This window comes from Pecten maximus, chromosome 11 (genome assembly GCF_902652985.1).
Source record: "Pecten maximus chromosome 11, xPecMax1.1, whole genome shotgun sequence".
NCBI lineage: Eukaryota > Metazoa > Mollusca > Bivalvia > Pectinida > Pectinidae > Pecten > Pecten maximus.
This window is the reverse complement of record NC_047025.1, coordinates 40,643,485-40,662,432: the sequence shown is the minus strand read 5'-3', so window position 1 is coordinate 40,662,432 and position 18,948 is coordinate 40,643,485. Positions and strand designations below refer to the sequence as shown.

Genomic DNA, 18,948 nt, shown 5'->3' with positions numbered 1-18,948 from the left:
TGTCCCGGTCTGTGACTAGGTGTACTGTGACATAAGGTGTCCATGTCTGTGACTAAGTGTACCGTGACATAAGGTGTCCCGGTCTGTGACTAAGTGTACCATGACATAAGGGGTCCTGGTCAGTAACTGAGTGTACCGTGACATAAGGGGTCCCGGTCTGTGACTAAGTGTACAGTGACATAAGGTGTCCTGGTCTGTGACTAAGTGTACCGAGACGTAAGGTGTCCTGGTCTGTGACTAAGTGTACCGTGACATAAGGTGTCCCAGTCTGTGACTGAGTGTACCGTGACCTTATCCGTGACATAAGGTGTCCCGGTCTGTGACTAAATGTACCGTGACATAAGGTGTCCCGGTCTGTGACTAAGTGTACCGTGACATAAGGTGTCTCGGTCTGTGACTAAGTGTACCGTGACATAAGGTGTCCCGGCCTGTGACTAAGTGTACCGTGACATAAGGTGTCCCGGTCTGTGACTAAATGTACCGTGACATAAGGTGTCTCGGTCTGTGACTAAGTGTACCGTGACATAAGGTGTCCTGGTCAGTAACTGAGTGTACCGTGACATAAGGGGTCCCGGTCTGTGACTGAGTGTACCGTGACATAAGGTGTCCCGGTCTGTGACTAAGTGTACCGTGACATAAGGTGTCCCGGTCTGTGACTAAGTGTACCGTGACATAAGGTGTCCCAGTCTGTGACTAAGTGTACGGTGACATAAGGTGTCCCGGTCTGTGACTAAATGTACGGTGACATAAGGTGTCCCGGTCTGTGACTAAATGTACTGTGACATAAGGTGTCTCGGTCTGTGACTAAGTGTACCGTGACATAAGGTGTCCCGGTCTGTGACTAGGTGTACTGTGACATAAGGTGTCCATGTCTGTGACTAAGTGTACCGTGACATAAGGTGTCCCGGTCTGTGACTAAGTGTACCGTGACATAAGGTGTCCTGGTCTGTGACTAAGTGTACTGTGACATACGATCAGTGACTGATTAAACAATAAACAATCACCCACTGCTTGCCAATTCATCATGTCTCTTATATCACATTACTTGACTCATCTCGCCTTCCTACCCAACAGAAAACTCCACACTCAAGTGCTGATTTCCTATATACATATATACTACGATAAAATCCTGGCATGTCTCATTAAATATCTCGTACAGATTAAGAGTTTTAAATGAGTTTGTGCCGAAAACTCACCCTTTATACATAGGACTCGGCTGAGAACTGTACTATATCAGGCAGTAGTTGTGAGGACTTTTATAAATGTCCTCTCTATCAACAGGTTCTTTATTTATCCTGCCTTGGTCATGTAAATCAGAGACTGATATGTAAATAAGTGACCAATATGGCACAGGTTTCTTTATATGTCTCTTATCAATTATTGGTCTTCAACCTAATACTTCAGAGGTAGATAACGGCAGGCACTGAGTTATCTCCACCTAATACTTCAGAGGTATATCACCCCCCCCCCCCCCCCCCCCCTCTACACAACATATACCATATCACACACAACCAACCCACCCACTCACCCAACATTTACCATATCAACTCCCCTCCCAACTGATACCATATCACCCCCCCCCCCCCCAACATACCATATTAACACCCTCCCCCAACATACCATATTAACCCCCTCCCCAACATACCATATTAACCCCCCTCCCCAACATACCATATTAACCCCCTCCCCAACATACCATATTAACCCCCCCTCCCCAACATACCATATTAACCCCCCTCCCCAACATACCATATTAACCCCCCCTCCCCAACATACCATATTAACCCCCCTCCCCAACATACCATATTAACCCCTCCCCAACATACCATATTAACCCCCCTCCCCAACATACCATATTAACCCCCCTCCCCAACATACCATATTAACCCCCTCCCCAACATACCATATTAACCCCCCTCCCCAACATACCATATTAACCCCCTCCAGATATGTCCTGAGGAGAAATAATTTATCAATATGTGAGTGAGGAAACAATCTGGTAACATTTAGAATGTATAACTTCCCACACAGAGTAAACACAGTGACAAACTTGAGCCAGTACACATTTAGGCAGAGAAATACACACTTATAAATATATCTTGGAAGTCATTCTGAGAAATACATACTTAAATAAAATATCTTGAAAGAAGACATTCTAAGAAATACATACTTGAATAAAATAACTTGAAAGGAGATATTCTGAGAAATACATACTTGTATGAAATGTTGTACATGTTGGTGCAGAAGAAATAACACGATAACCCTATTGATATGATCATGTGACGATGAGTTCCAGGAACAAACATGTCCCTGATCATATGTATATCTTTATATATATAGAGGTTACACAACAAGTGGTTGTTGGATATGGAATTTAGTTTACATGAGTAAAGTTATTTTTTAAACGACACGAGCTTTAGCGAGTGTCTTTTGTAACTTTTAAAAAATAACTTACTCCTGTGAAATAAATTCCATATCCAAAAATCACAAGTCGTGTGACCTGTTTCTACCACAATAATATCGGCTTGAATCAAAGGGAAACGTGGCCATTAAAGTCTTTTTTTTTGCGTATGCAAATGAGGTGTACAGGTGACGGCCGGGACCCCTTGAAACTACATCATTTGATTATTGATGACGTCAATAACAATTGCAGCACAGGGTCAAAGTTCGAATTCTTGACCAATAAAAAGAACGGAAGGTCATATTCCACTAGTGGAATATAACATATATATATCCAACAGTCGACACATTTATACAATGGCTTGAGAGTGAAATAACACGGCGTACTGTGGTAGAAAGATTAATATATAGTTCAAAAAGATAAAGACATTGTATATTGTTTAGTTATATAAACAAAAAAGATTCAACATGACAAACAATTACAATCAATAACGCTATAATGCTTTCAGGTGGCCTTTCTGGCCATCTTCAGGTGTTTGATGTATTACTTAACAGGATGACGTCATAATGGATAAAATGAAGGTAACAGTATTGTAGTTCAAGGTATAATTTTATAAAGGACACAAATCATTATGGCCATTAAGTGTTGGTTTAAAAATGTTTGACAAATAAATTTCCTTTGTGTAGTCTTTTTCTTGTAGTGCAATCAGACATTTTACGGAAAAGATTAATAAACACCAAATAATCCTTTTTTACAAGTGTCAGGAAGTCATGCTCGTGACATGCAGCGCAGGTAAAAGTGAGGTATTGATGACAGAACTACATGTGTATGTAGAAATGTAAGTGTTTTACCGTCACCATGTGATGACAGAACTACGTGTGTATGTAGAAATGTAAGTGTTTTATTGTCACCATGAGATAGTGATGACAGAACTACGTGTGTATGTAGAAATGTAAGTGTTTTATTGTCACCATGAGATGACAGAACTACATGTGTATGTAGAAATGTAAGTGTTTTATTGTCACCATGAGATGACAGAACTACATGTGTATGTAGAAATGTAAGTGTTTTATTGTCACCATGCGATGACAGAACTACGTGTGTATGTAGAAATGTAAGTGTTTTATTGTCACCATGAGATGACAGAACTACGTGTGTATGTAGTAATGTAAGTGTTTTACTGTCACCATGAGATGACAGAACTAACTGTGTATGTAGAAATGTAAGTGTGCTAATGTCACCATGAGATGACAGAACTACATGTGTATGTAGAAATGTAAGTGTTTTATTGTCACCATGCGATGACAGAACTACGTGTGTATGTAGAAATGTAAGTGTTTTATTGTCACCATGAGATGACAGAACTACGTGTGTATGTAGAAATGTAAGTGTTTATTGTCACCATGAGATGACAGAACTACGTGTGTATGTAGAAATGTAAGTGTTTTACTGTCACCATGAGATGACAGAACTACATGTGTATGTAGAAATGTAAGTGTTTTATTGTCACCATGAGATGACAGAACTACGTGTGTATGTAGAAATGTAAGTGTTTTACTGTCACCATGAGATGACAGAACTACGTGTGTATGTAGTAATGTAAGTGTTTTACTGTCACCATGAGATGACAGAACTACATGTGTATGTAGAAATGTAAGTGTTTTACTGTCACCATGAGATGACAGAACTACATGTGTATGTAGTAATGTAAGTGTTTTATTGTCATCATGAGATGACAGAACTACGTGTGTATGTAGAAATGTAAGTGTTTTACTGTCACCATGAGATGACAGAACTACGTGTGTATGTAGAAATGTAAGTGTTTTATTGTCACCATGAGATGACAGAACTACGTGTGTATGTAGAAATGTAAGTGTTTTATTGTCACCATGAGATGACAGAACAACATGTGTATGTAGAAATGTAAGTGTTTTATTGTCACCATGAGATGACAGAACTGCATGTGTATGTAGAAATGTAAGTGTTTATTGTCACCATGAGATGACAGAACAACATGTGTATGTAGAAATGTAAGTGTTTTATTGTCACCATGAGATGACAGAACTACGTGTGTATGTAGAAATGTAAGTGTTTTACTGTCACCATGTGATGACAGAACTACGTGTGTATGTAGAAATGTAAGTGTTTATTGTCACTATGAGATGACAGAACTACGTGTGTATGTAGAAATGTAAGTGTTTTAGTGTCACCATGTGATGACAGAACTACATGTGTATGTAGAAATTAAGTGTTTATTGTCACCATGAGATGACATAACTACATGTGTATGTAGAAATGTAAGTGTTTTATTGTCACTATGAGATGACAGAACTACATGTGTATGTAGAAATTAAGTGTTTTACTGTCACCATGAGATGACAGAACTACATGTGTATGTAGAAATGTAAGTGTTTTATTGTCACCATGCGATGACAGAACTACATGTGTATGTAGTAATGTAAGTGTTTTATTGTCACCATGAGATGACAGAACTACATGTGTATGTAGAAATGTAAGTGTTTTATTGTCACCATGAGATGACAGAACTACATGTGTATGTAGAAATGTAAGTGTTTTACTGTCACCATGAGATGACAGAACTACGTGTGTATGTAGAAATGTAAGTGTTTTATTGTCATCATGAGATGACAGAACTACGTGTGTATGTAGAAATGTAAGTGTTTTACTGTCACCATGAGATGACAGAACTACGTGTGTATGTAGAAATGTAAGTGTTTTACTGTCACCATGAGATGACAGAACTACGTGTGTATGTAGAAATGTAAGTGTTTTACTGTCACCATGAGATGACATAACTACATGTGTATGTAGAAATGTAAGTGTTTTATTGTCACCATGAGAGAGTGATGACAGAACTACAGAAGTAGGGCGAGTTGATTACTTCGTAACCCAACTTTATTAGCAGATGACTGGAGCACAGTTTAATTGGATTAAAATCCAACTCATAGAAACCAACATAACTAGCCAATAAGGACTGCAGTAGCAATCAGAATCAATGGTTTCTATGGAGACAAGCATTTGTTGATTAAAACTTAACAGAATTATACTCATTAAGTTTCGTATATTGATGATTTTTGATACCCAATCCTCCTTTAGTATACGTCACAATTTATAGTATATGTAATAAGTTATTACAATAGTTTAGTTTCTCCAGAGTGTTCCTGGAGGGAGACATTGGGTTGTCCTAACCTACACCCCGATCACACTGCTGATTACAGGTAGATATAGGTAAACGGACGTGTACCTTTACTGTACTTACCTGGTACATTCGCCCTGCTGCCTTGGATACCACACATTTCCAAACACCACGGTGACCCTGAAACTTCTTCACCCCTGGAATGCTGGGATTGTTTAATTCTTTACAAATCTGAAATTAATAAAAAAGAATTTTACACTTCACTATTTAAATACATAGTGGGGTGGGGAGGTTAGTGTTGGAGGTGGTGGAGAGGTTAGGGTTGGAGGTGGTGGAGAGGTTAGTGTTGGAGGTGGTGGGGAGGTTAGGGTTGGAGGTGGTGGGGAGGTTAGTGTTGGAGGTGGTGGAGAGGTTAGTGTTGGAGGTGGTGGAGAGGTTAGGGTTGGAGGTGGTGGAGAGGTTAGGGGGTGTGCGAGGTTCGGGTTGGAGTGGTGGCGCGGTTCGGGTTGGCGGTGGTGCGACGGTTCGGTTGGCGGTGGTGGAGCGGTTCGTGTTGGCGGTGGTGGCGGTTGGGTTGGGGTGGTGGGGGGTTGGGTTGGGAGGTGGTGGAGCGGTGTTAGTGTTGGGGTGGTGGAGGGTCGGGTTGGCGGTGGTGAGCGTTCGTGTTGGGTGGTGGAGGTTGTTCGGAGTGGTGTATGGTGGTGGTGGCGGTTCGTGTTGGCGGGTGGTGGGGTTCTGTTTGGCGGTGGTGGCGCGTTTCTGTTGGTCGCTGGTTTGGCGTTGTGCGGGCTTTTGGCGGGGATGCGCGGTTCGTGTTGGTGTGGGGCGGTGTAGTTTGGCGGTGGTGGCGCTTGTTGGCGGTGGTGGCGCGGTGTGTTGGCGGGTGGTGGGCTGTTTCGGGTTGGGGTGGTGGGGGTTTCGGTTGGCGGTGGTGGAGAGGTTAGGGTTGGCGGTGGTGGGGCGGTTGGTGTGGCTGGTGGTGGCGTGGTTCGTGTTGGGAGGTGGGGCGCTGGTCGTGTTGGCTGGTGGTGGGGGGTTCGGGTTGCAGTGGTGGGGGTTCGTGTTGGGGTGGGTTTGGGGGCGGGTTGGTGTTGGCGTGGTGGTGTTAGGTTGTGTTGCGGTGGTGGCGGGTTCGTTGTTGGCGGTGGTGGGACGGTTTGTGTTGGAGGTGTGTTGTGGTGGGTTGGTGTTTGCGGTGGTGGGCGGTTCTGTTTGGCGGTGGTGGGCGGTTCTTGTTTTGCGGTGGTGGGCGTTAGTGTTGGTGGTGGTGGCGGTTCGTGTTGGGGTTGGGGCGTGTTGGGTTGTGCGGTGGTGGCGGGTTCGGGTTGGAGGTGGTGGGCGGTTCAGGTTGGTGGTTGGGCGGTTCGTTTGGGAGTGGTGGGCGGTTGGGTTGGGTGGTGGGCGTTCTTGTTGGGTGGTTGGCGTTGTGTTGGGTGGTGGGGCGGTTGTGTTTGGCGGTTGGTGGGTGGCTTTGTTGGCGTGGTGGCGCGGTTCGTGTTGGGGTTGGTGGCGCGGTTCGTTGTTTTGTTGTGGGCTTCGTGTTGGCGGTGGTTGCTGTTGTGTTGGTGTGGTGTGCGGTTTGTGTTTTTTGGGTTTTTTGTGTGGCTTTGCTTTTTGGGTTGGCGTTGGTGGCGGTGTTCGTGTTTGCGTGTGGTGCGGTTCGGGTTTGGCGTGAGTGTGGGGGTTGTTCTTGGCGGTGGTGGGCGTTTGGCTTGGCGTGGTGGGGCGGTTGTGTTCGGTGGTGGGCGGTTCGGGTTTGGCGGTGGTTTGCGTTGTGTTGGCGGTGGTGGGGGTTGGGCTGCGGTGGTGGTGTTTCGTTGTTGGCTGTTGGTGCGCGGTTGTGTTGGGGTGGTGGGGCGGTTAGGGTTGGAGGTGGTGGGGGGTTCGTGGTGGCGGGTGGTGGGCGGTGGGTTGGCGGTGGTGGCGCGGTTCGGTGGCGGTGTTGGGGTTCGTGTTGGGGTGGTGGCGCGGTAGTGGGGTGTGGTGGTGGCGCGTTGTGTTTGCGGTGGTGGGCGGTTTCGGTTGGCGTGTTGGGCGCGGTTTCGTTGGCCCGGTCGTGTGGTTGGCGGTTCGGTTTGCGGTGGTGGCGGGTTGGGTTGGGGTGGTGGCGGGTTCGGGTTGGGGTGGTGGGCGGTTCGTGTTGGCGGTGGTGCGCGTTTGTTTTTGGGCGTGGGGGGCGGTTCGGGTTTGGGGTGGTGGGGCGGTTCGGGTTGGAGGTGGTGGCGCGGTTGTGTTGGGGTGGTGGGTGCGGTTCGTGTTGGCGGTGGTGGCGCGGTTCTGGTTGGCGGGGGTTTGGGGCGGTTTCGGTTGGCGGTGGTGGGCGTTGGGTTGGCGGTGGTCGCGCGGTTTGTGTTGTGGCGTGGTGGCCGGTTCGGGTTGCGGTGGTGGGCGGTTCGGGTTGGCGGTGGTGGCGCGGTTGGTTTGGCGGTGGTGGGCGGTTCGTTTGGGGTGGTTGCGGGGTTCGTGTTGGGGTGGTCGCGGTTCGTGTTGGCAGGTGGTCGCGCGAGTTGGTTGGCGGTGGTGCGCCGGTTCGTGTTGGCGGTGGTGGCGCGTTGGGTTGGAGGTGGTAGAGAGGTTAGGGTTGGAGGTGGTGAGGAGGTTAGTGTTGGAGGTGGTAGAGAGGTTAGGGTTGGAGGTGGTGGAGAGGTTAGGGTTGGAGGTGGTGGAGAGGTTAGGGTTGGAGGTGGTGGGGAGGTTAGGGTTGGAGGTGGTGGAGAGGTTAGGGATGGAGGTGGGGTTGAAGGAGGGTTGTGGGTGGGGTTGGAGATGGAGATGAGGGCGGGATGGAGGTGCTTGTTCGAGGTGGTTGAATGAATTTGTGACCCTATTTATAAAATCAAAGAATAATATTACTAAACATGTAGATGCCTAATTTTCAAAATAAGAATCAACAATTCAAAGTGAAGCCCAACTGACTGGTATAATCCTAGTCTATCTTTTGATCTTGAAGTTGTGTGTACAGCCATCTTACAATGTGTTTGAAAGTCTAACATCACTAAGGAAATGTTACATCTGTTTAGATGTAGCTAACAACAATTTGATATAACTGTTTGATGTGGACACCCACCATGGTATATATTTACGATATATACATTTACTCTGTGTTTGTAACTGTTTTCAATTTGCCAAAAAGTTCAATAACATTTCCCATAAATTAAGCATTAGAAATACTAGTTTTTTATAACACCTAATATTCAGTGAGTCACATGTTTCCTCTAAGCAAGAGAATATGATTTTTTTTTTCTAAATAAACAAACAATAGACAAGCTAGGAAGGTTTTTATCACAATGATAATTTGGAAGGTCCAGTGGTCAGCATATAAATAATAATGATAAATGACCATAGGAAAAGTAGAGCAGCTGAACCATAGCCGAATTCTGTGAGGAGAAACTTGAATCAGGTACAATATGATAAAACTTTTAGTTTGTCTATATTTCATTATATTGTTTGTTTGTCAAGACACAACCAGATATACCATTACATTACACAGAAATGATACAAGGAAAGTAGACTGTCCCATCCCCTTGTCATATATGATATAGGTATTCTCAGGAATGAACACAGTCACCACATGACATACATTACACAGAAATGATACAAGGAAAGTAGACTGTCCCATCCCCTTGTCATATATGATATAGGTATTCTCAGGAATGAACACAGTCACCACATGACATACATTACACAGAAATGATACAAGGAAAGTAGACTGTCCCATCCCCTTGTCATATATGATATAGGTATTCTCAGGAATAAACACAGTCACCACATGACACAAGCTATCTGATTAGCGGAGATTGATAAACAAGATGAAATTGATTCATTTGATGTTAGCTCTATATACATTGTATATCAGTTGTGACTCAGGTTGTTTACTTGATAAAATTGTGATATAATTTCATTATCATGGTACGTCTGTACATCAGGTACAAATATAAACTGTAGACCAGCATACAAATATGTTCTGCCTGACTCAACTTTAAACAAGTTATATCACATGGTACTGATCACCCCTGTTGGCCAGAATGGAGCACACTTTGGACCTTAATACAACGAACGGGTCAATGGCCAAAATGTAGGTCAGAGTGACCTAATTTTAGTACATGGCCAGTAGTGTAGGAGGCAAGATAAAGTGCTGAAGGGCAGAAGAGCAGAAGGAAGAATGGACAGACACAACATAAAACTAAAGTCTCCCTCCCCTACCAGGTCGCAATGGGGGACTGACAAACATGGAATCTCAGAACAGGAAATTATCTGAAGTCTATCACACAAAACAAACCTTTCATAAACCTCAAACACAGTCCTCATCATACACCGCTGCTAACTTCTGTGATCCTATGTTTATTGTTGAATGATCAATCTAGCAAGATTTTTACACAGCATTATACCACCACGAGAACATTTGAAAAAAAATCATATCTGTTAGAGTGTATTACTACAAAAGTGGACATGAAATGCTAATTTTCCTTCACATAATCTTAGTACAGTTATATATGATTAGCTCACTACCACAAAGAAACTTTGAGCTTTGAGTTTGTCTGACGGAACCACCACCAGGCTGGGTTTAGGTATAAGTTTGTCTGACAGAGCCACCACAAGGCTGGGTTTAGGTATAAATTTGTCTGACAGAAATGCCACAAGGCTGGGTTAAGGTATAAGTTTGTCTCACGGAACCACAAGGCTGGGTTTAGGTATAAGTTTGTCTCACGGAACCACAAGGCTGTTTTAGGTATGAGTTTGTCTCATGGAACCACAAGGCTGTTTTAGGTACAAGTTTGTCTGACGGAACCACAACAAAGCTGGGTTTAGGTATAAGTTTGTCTGACGGAACCACAAGGCTGGGTTTAGGTATGAGTTTGTCTGAAGGAACCACAAGGCTGGGTTTAGGTACGAGTTTGTCTGACAGAAATGCCACAAGGCTGGGTTTAGGTATGAGTTTGTCCGACGGAACCACAAGGCTGGGTTTAGGTACGAGTTTGTCTGAAGGAACCACAAGGCTGGGTTTAGGTGCGAGTTTGTCTGACGGAGCCACTACAAGCCTGGGTTTAGGTATAAGTTTGTCTGACAGAAACGCCACAAGGCTGGGTTTAGGTATGAGTTTGTCTGACGGAACCACAAGGCTGGGTTTAGGTGCGAGTTTGTCTGACGGAACCACAAGGCTGGGTTTAGGTGCGAGTTTGTCTGACGGAACCACAAGCCTGGGTTTAGGTATAAGTTTGTCTGACAGAAACGCCCCAAGGCTGGGTTTAGGTATGAGTTTGTCTGACGGAACCACAAGGCTGGGTTTAGGTGCGAGTTTGTCTGACGGAGCCACTACAAGCCTGGGTTTAGGTATAAGTTTGTCTGACAGAAACGCCACAAGGCTGGGTTTAGGTATGAGTTTGTCTGACGGAACCACAAGGCTGGGTTTAGGTACGAGTTTGTCAGACGGAACCACAAGGCTGGGTTTAGGTATAAGTTTGTCTGACAGAAACGCCACAAGGTTGGGTTTAGGTATGAGTTTGTCTGACGGAGCCACCACAAGGCTGGGTTTAGGTACGAGTTTGTCAGACGGAACCACAAGGCTGGGTTTAGGTGCGAGTTTGTCTGACGGATCCACAAGGTTGGGTTTAGGTATGAGTTTGTCTGACGGAGCCACCACAAGGCTGGGTTTAGGTGCGAGTTTGTCTGACGGATCCACAAGGCTGGGTTTAGGTGCGAGTGACGGAACCACAAGGCTGGGTTTAGGTGCGAGTTTGTCTGACGGAGCCACCACAAGGCTGGGTTTAGGTATAAAAACATGCATGTTATGATGTTACCCATCTAAGCCAGGATTGTTGTTATTTTGATGAACATGATTCTGCAGACTAGCAGTGTCTGCAGTCTCATTTTTTCCTCCAGTAGGATTTGATAACAACACCAACAACCAACTCACGACTACCAATCACTAGGCCCAAGTGTACTCCACGACTACCCATCACTAGGCCCAAGTGTACATGTATTTCAGTGCTAGCAGCAATATTGATAGCTATTTTGAGAAGAGTTTTAAAGAGTTGAAACCAGAAGTAGCGACTTATCCTAAACATTCACATATAGTCTCTACTTAGTAGACCACAGCGGGATATTAAGACTATTATCACTATATTACCGTAATAGGTGTATGTTATCAGGTTTAACATCACATATAACAAGGACTATATATATCCCTGGAATGCTAGCTCTAATAATTTGTACCAATATATACTGTTGTATGAAGAGTCATGGTCAATGATTTATGCCATACAAACTAGTACTAGTCTTGATCTTTTGGGAAAACCACCAGAAAGATACTTTAAATTCTGTACAAAATGACTACCCCATAACACATATCCAGACATAGTATAGGGAGCCTTTACAATAACTAGCCCCTGTTACAGAGGGAGTAGCATACAGCCAACTGTTTGTTACAGTATACCAAAGATAGGTGGCAGTGTTATTGGTTATGGCTTCCTTTATCTCCTCCCCTAATCCCCCCTCCCCCTCCAACTCTCAGTCTTCCTCTTCTTCCCCTAATTTTCTGTCTCCCTTTAGCTTGTCACTTCTTACTAGCCTCTTCCTATACTTTCTCTTCCTCCCCTCTGTCTCTGTCCTCTTCTTCCTTTTCCCTGTTTCTCTCCTCTCCCTTCTAACTCTGTCTTCTTCCTCCTTCTTTTCCCTTCCAACTCTGCCCTCCCCCCTTCTCCGATTCTGCACTTCCTCATCTGTCTCCCTCCTCCTTTCCCAGTCATTGTCTTTCTCCTCCTCTACCCTTTTGCCGTCTCTTCCTCTCCCCCTTCTCTGTCCTCTTCCTCTAATTTATCTTGCCCTCCACTCTGTCTCCCTCCTCTCCTCCCCTCTGCCTCCCTTGTCTCCTCCATACAAACCCTACATCCCTTCCTACAGTGTTTATCAGAGTTGTATACAAAGAAATACAATAAATTAAAGGGACCTTTTAATTGAAGTGTACATGGATATATGAGGAACATATATATTAGCTCCAAACAGCCAGTCAAACATTGATTGTACACCTATAAGTACATACAGAGTACCTATATCTTGTCTAGCCATCCAACGCCTGACAGAGCAGGTGCCCTCCCGTTCGGTGGGATACTATTTCCTGTTTAGCCACCAATACTCGGTTCCTTAGTGATCCATAGCATAGTAATGATCCTCAACAACTGACTCATAAATTTGTCTCAACTGCAGCCTTCAATCAAATTATACCATAAACTGCTTTGTTTACAATGTAATTAATCAGTTCCTCCTGTTCCATTATCAATGAGTTATGAATTTGAAATCTGATACTAAACTTCAAACAAACCAGAAGACTGAGTAATTCTCATTAACTTAAGGCAACATCCACAAAAACATGAACAAGGTGATGTTGGGAATGATTAGAAAGAGTTATACAGATAGCCGTGTCATCCCTCGGCCACATATATACAGATAGCCGTGTCATCCCTCGGCCACATATATACAGATAGCCGTGTCATCCCTCTCGGTCACATATATACAGATAGCCGTGTCATCCCTCTCGGTCACATATATACAGATAGCCGTGTCATCCCTCTCGGTCACATATATACAGATAGCCGTGTCATCCCTCCACATATATACAGATAGCCGTGTCATCCCCCCACATATATACAGATAGCCGTGTCATCCCTCGGCCACATATATACAGATAGCCGTGTCATCCCCCCCACATATATACAGATAGCCGTGTCATCCCTCGGCCACATATATACAGATAGCCGTGTCATCCCCCCACATATATACAGATAGCCGTGTCATCCCTCGGCCACATATATACAGATAGCCGTGTCATCCCCCCACATATATACAGATAGCCGTGTCATCCCTCGGCCACATATATACAGATAGCCGTGTCATCCCTCGGCCACATATATACAGATAGCCGTGTCATCCCTTGGCCACATATATACAGATAGCCGTGTCATCCCTTGGCCACATATATACAGATAGCCGTGTCATCCCCCCACATATATACAGATAGCCGTGTCATCCCCCCACATATATACAGATAGCCGTGTCATCCCCCACATATATACAGATAGCCGTGTCATCCCTCGGCCACATATATACAGATAGCCGTGTCATCCCTCGGCCACATATATACAGATAGCCGTGTCATCCCCCACATATATACAGATAGCCGTGTCATCCCCCCCACATATATACAGATAGCCGTGTCATCCCTCGGCCACATATATACAGATAGCCGTGTCATCCCTCGGCCACATATATACAGATAGCCGTGTCATCCCTCGGACAAATATATACAGATAGCCGTGTCATCCCCCCAATATATATACAGATAGCCGTGTCATCCCCCACATATATACAGATAGCCGTGTCATCCCTCGGCCACATATATACAGATAGCGGTGTCATCCCTCGGCCACATATATACAGATAGCCGTGTCATCCCCCACATATATACAGATAGCCGTGTCATCCCTCGGCCACATATATACAGATAGCCGTGTCATCCCTCGGCCACATATATACAGATAGCCGTGTCATCCCCCCACATATATACAGATAGCCGTGTCATCCCCCCACATATATACAGATAGCTGTGTCATCCCCCACATATATACAAATAGCCGTGTCATCCCTCGGACAAATATATACAGATAGCTGTGTCATCCCTCGGACAAATATATACAGATAGACGTGTCATCCCCCCACATATATACAGATAGCCGTGTCATCCCTCGGCCACATATATACAGATAGCCGTGTCATCCCCCCACATATATACAGATAGCCGTGTCATCCCCCCACATATATACAGATAGCTGTGTCATCCCCCACATATATACAGATAGCCGTGTCATCCCTCGGACAAATATATACAGATAGCTGTGTCATCCCCCACATATATACAGATAGCTGTGTCATCCCCCCATATATATACAGATAGCTGTGTCATCCCCCCACATATATACAGATAGCCGTGTCATCCCTCTCGGCCACATATATACAGATAGCCGTGTCATCCCCCACATCTATACAGATAGCCGTGTCATCCCCCCACATATATACAGATAGCCGTGTCATCCCTCGGCCACATATATACAGATAGCCGTGTCATCCCCCCACATATATACAGATAGCCGTGTCATCCCCCCACATATATACAGATAGCTGTGTCATCCCCCCCCACATATATACAGATAGCTGTGTCATCCCCCCCCACATATATACAGATAGCCGTGTCATCCCTCTCGGCCACATATATACAGATAGCTGTGTCATCCCCCCACATATATACAGATAGCCGTGTCATCCCCCCACATATATACAGATAGCGGTGTCATCCCTCTCGGCCACATATATACAGATAGCTGTGTCATCCCCCACATATATACAGATAGCCGTGTCATCCCCCCACATATATACAGATAGCCGTGTCATCCCTCGGCCACATATATACAGATAGCCGTGTCATCCCCCCACATATATACAGATAGCCGTGTCATCCCCCCACATATATACAGATAGCTGTGTCATCCCCCACATATATACAAATAGCCGTGTCATCCCTCGGACAAATATATACAGATAGCTGTGTCATCCCTCGGACAAATATATACAGATATACGTGTCATCCCCCCACATATATACAGATAGCCGTGTCATCCCTCGGCCACATATATACAGATAGCCGTGTCATCCCCCCACATATATACAGATAGCTGTGTCATCCCCCACATATATACAGATAGCCGTGTCATCCCTCGGACAAATATATACAGATAGCTGTGTCATCCCCCACATATATACAGATAGCTGTGTCATCCCCCCATATATATACAGATAGCTGTGTCATCCCCCCACATATATACAGATAGCCGTGTCATCCCTCGGCCACATATATACAGATAGCCGTGTCATCCCCCCACATATATACAGATAGCCGTGTCATCCCTCTCGGCCACATATATACAGATAGTCGTGTCATCCCTCTCGGCCACATATATACAGATAGCCGTGTCATCCCCCCACATATATACAGATAGCCGTGTCATCCCTCGGCCACATATATACAGATAGCCGTGTCATCCCCCCACATATATACAGATAGCCGTGTCATCCCCCCACATATATACAGATAGCCGTGTCATCCCTCGGACAAATATATACAGATAGCCGTGTCATCCCTCGGCCACATATATACAGATAGCGGTGTCATCCCTCGGCCACATATATACAGATAGCCATGTCATCCCCCCACATGTATACAGATAGCCGTGTCATCCCCCCACATATATACAGATAGCCGTGTCATCCCTCGGCCACATATATACAGATAGCCGTGTCATCCCCCCACATATATACAGATAGCCGTGTCATCCCTCGGCCACATATATACAGATAGCCGTGTCATCCCCCCACATATATATAGCAGTACACCACAGTATTTCTTTTCTATGCTAAACAAGAGGTCAATGAGGTTCTCAGTATCACCAGGTCCTCAGTATCACCAGGTCCTCAGTATCACCGGGTTCTTTCCTATCATTCTCAGATTTAGAAGTTAAAATATTCCATCAAACCAAAGAACACTTGATATAAGAAAGGATACTTTCCCTTCAGAAAATGTTTATCTTTAAATACCCTGTATCTATCAAAATACCTGTAATTAGATTTGTCCTACCAAACATTTGGTATAACGTGCTGATTTATCCCCATTATAATACTGATGTGTATTGTGACATCACATATATATGTTCTCTTGGTCAGGTGAGATAATCACATATTTTGCACTCAGTGACTTGTATATAAACCATTCTGTCAATTGAGACTGATCCATATATAGGTCACCTGTCAAAGTCACCTTGACAACAAAATATGAAATACACTGCCCCAACGTTCTTGATGAGAAATGCTGTAAGGCTTACACTCGAACAAAAGATATGAAACATAAAATATAAATTCATCACCGACCTATAACTAGTATCTATAATGTCACTATAACTGTGGATAGCAGAGGTCATACCTGTGGGATAGGGCCGGGTATGTAATTAGCTACAGGTAATATCTGTCATCCAAAACCAACATCCCTTACGTACATTATAATTTCAATATCAATTTAGAGATGAGTAGCTATACATGTATAGTATATATACCATACATATATCTGAGAACCGAGATGGGCAGTGTAAGAAGTTGCTATTGTAACTCCACACAGGAATCACACTGATCACAATAACAGACATCTTGTAGGCAGTATTAATTATCATATGTTAGTTGTCATGGTAACTGATTACTGTGGCAATACTCACCTTTGTAAGTGCCTCTTCGTCAGCCAATTCTTGGAATGCCACCAAACTTAGCCTGAAGATGCAATGAAAACCAGTTGTTATGGACAAGATGCTGGCACAAACGCCTTAATCAACATTGTCAATCAAGGGGAAAATGGAAAGAAAATACAACCAACAAAGTTAAAAGTTTGTTTACGACTTTGCTGTTTGATGGATCACATAAAGATAAACTTGTTGGCATGACAATAGAGAATGAACAAGCTTTAAAAAAGTTGCTAGGCAGGGGTACTATAAGTCCTGTATTTTGAAATGTTCCACTGTTTTGATAAGGACGGCATACCTATAGTATGCCGAAACATGTAACCCATTAAACCTGCTGACGATCTCCCTACGGATGTTGTCTGGTCTTCTGTACTTAAAGTTAAAACCCGTTAAGTTTGCACTACTGTATAAATATATATAAACATTCATGTATTGTGTTACCTAGAATATGTTGTTATGTTATATTAACTGACACTAATGATCAAATCTAAATAATACAATCTAATGACCACAGTACAGGTGTGGTGTACAATCTAATGACCACTGTACAGGTGTGGTGTACAATCTAATGACCCCAGTACAGGTGTGGTGTACAATCTAATGACCTCTGTACAGGTGTGGTGTACAATCTAATGACCTCAATACAGGTGTGGTGTACAATCTAATGACCACAGTACAGGTGTGGTGTACAATTTAATGACCACAGTACAGGTATGGTGTACAATCTAATGACATCTGTACAGGTGTGGTGTACAATCTAATGACTACAGTACATGTGTGGTGTACAATCTAATGACCACAGTACAGGTGTGGTGTACAATCTAATGACCTCTGTACAGGTGTGGTGTACAATCTAATGACCACAGTACAGGTGTGGTGTACAATCTAATGACCACAGTACAGGTGTGGTGTACAATCTAATGACCTCAGTACAGGTGTGGTGTACAATCTAATGACTACAGTACAGGTGTGGTGTACAATCTAATGACCACAGTACAGGTGTGGTGTACAATCAATGACCTCAGTACAGGTGTGGTGTACAATCTAATGACCACAGTACAGGTGTGGTGTACAATCTAATGACCACAGTACAGGTGTGGTGTACAATCTAATGACTACAGTACAGGTGTGGTGTACAATCTAATGACCTCTGTACAGGTGTGGTGTACAATCTAATGACCTCTGTACAGGTGTGGTGTACAATCTAATGACTACAGTACAGGTGTGGTGTACAATCTAATGACTACAGTACAGGTGTGGTGTACAATCTAATGACCTCAGTACAGGTGTGGTGTACAATCTAATGACTACAGTACAGGTGTGGTGTACAATCTAATGACCTCTGTACAGGTGTGGTGTACAATCTAATGACCTCTGTACAGGTGTGGTGTACAATCTAATGACCTCTGTACAGGTGTGGTGTACAATCTAATGACCACAGTACAGGTGTGGTGTACAATCTAATGACCTCAGTACAGGTGTGGTGTACAATCTAATGACCACAGTACAGGTGTGGTGTACAATCTAATGACCTCAGTACAGGTGTGGTGTACAATCTAATGACCTCAGTACAGGTGTGGTGTACAATCTAATGACTACAGTACAGGTGTGGTGTACAATCTAATGACTACAGTACAGGTGTGGTGTACAATCTAATGACCACAGTACAGGTGTGGTGTACAATCTAATGACCTCTGTACAGGTGTGGTGTACAATCTAATGACTACAGTACAGGTGTGGTGTACAATCTAATGACCTCTGTACAGGTGTGGTGTACAATCTAATGACCTCTGTACAGGTGTGGTGTACAATCTAATGACCACAGTACAGGTGTGGTGTACAATCTAATGACTACAGTACAGGTGTGGTGTACAATCTAATGACCTCTGTACAGGTGTGGTGTACAATCTAATGACCTCTGTACAGGTGTGGTGTACAATCAATGACCACAGTACAGGTGTGGTGTACAATCTAATGACCTCTGTATAGGTGTGGTGTACAATCTAATGACCCCAGTACAGGTGTGGTGTACAATCTAATGACTACAGTACAGGTGTGGT

General features: G+C 44.1%; 1 protein-coding gene across 1 annotated transcript in view; it reads right to left on the bottom strand.

Annotated features, from left to right (window-relative positions):
• Positions 1-18,948, bottom strand: part of LOC117337685 (endonuclease/exonuclease/phosphatase family domain-containing protein 1-like) — a 48,130-nt gene that overhangs the window by 14,250 nt on the left and 14,932 nt on the right. Inside the window, exons 3-4 of the mRNA XM_033898785.1 lie at positions 16,868-16,919; positions 5,682-5,789 (exon numbers count right to left, since the gene is read on the bottom strand). Coding sequence (XP_033754676.1) covers positions 5,682-5,789; positions 16,868-16,919 — 160 coding nt within the window. The remainder of the gene's footprint in view (positions 1-5,681; positions 5,790-16,867; positions 16,920-18,948) is intronic.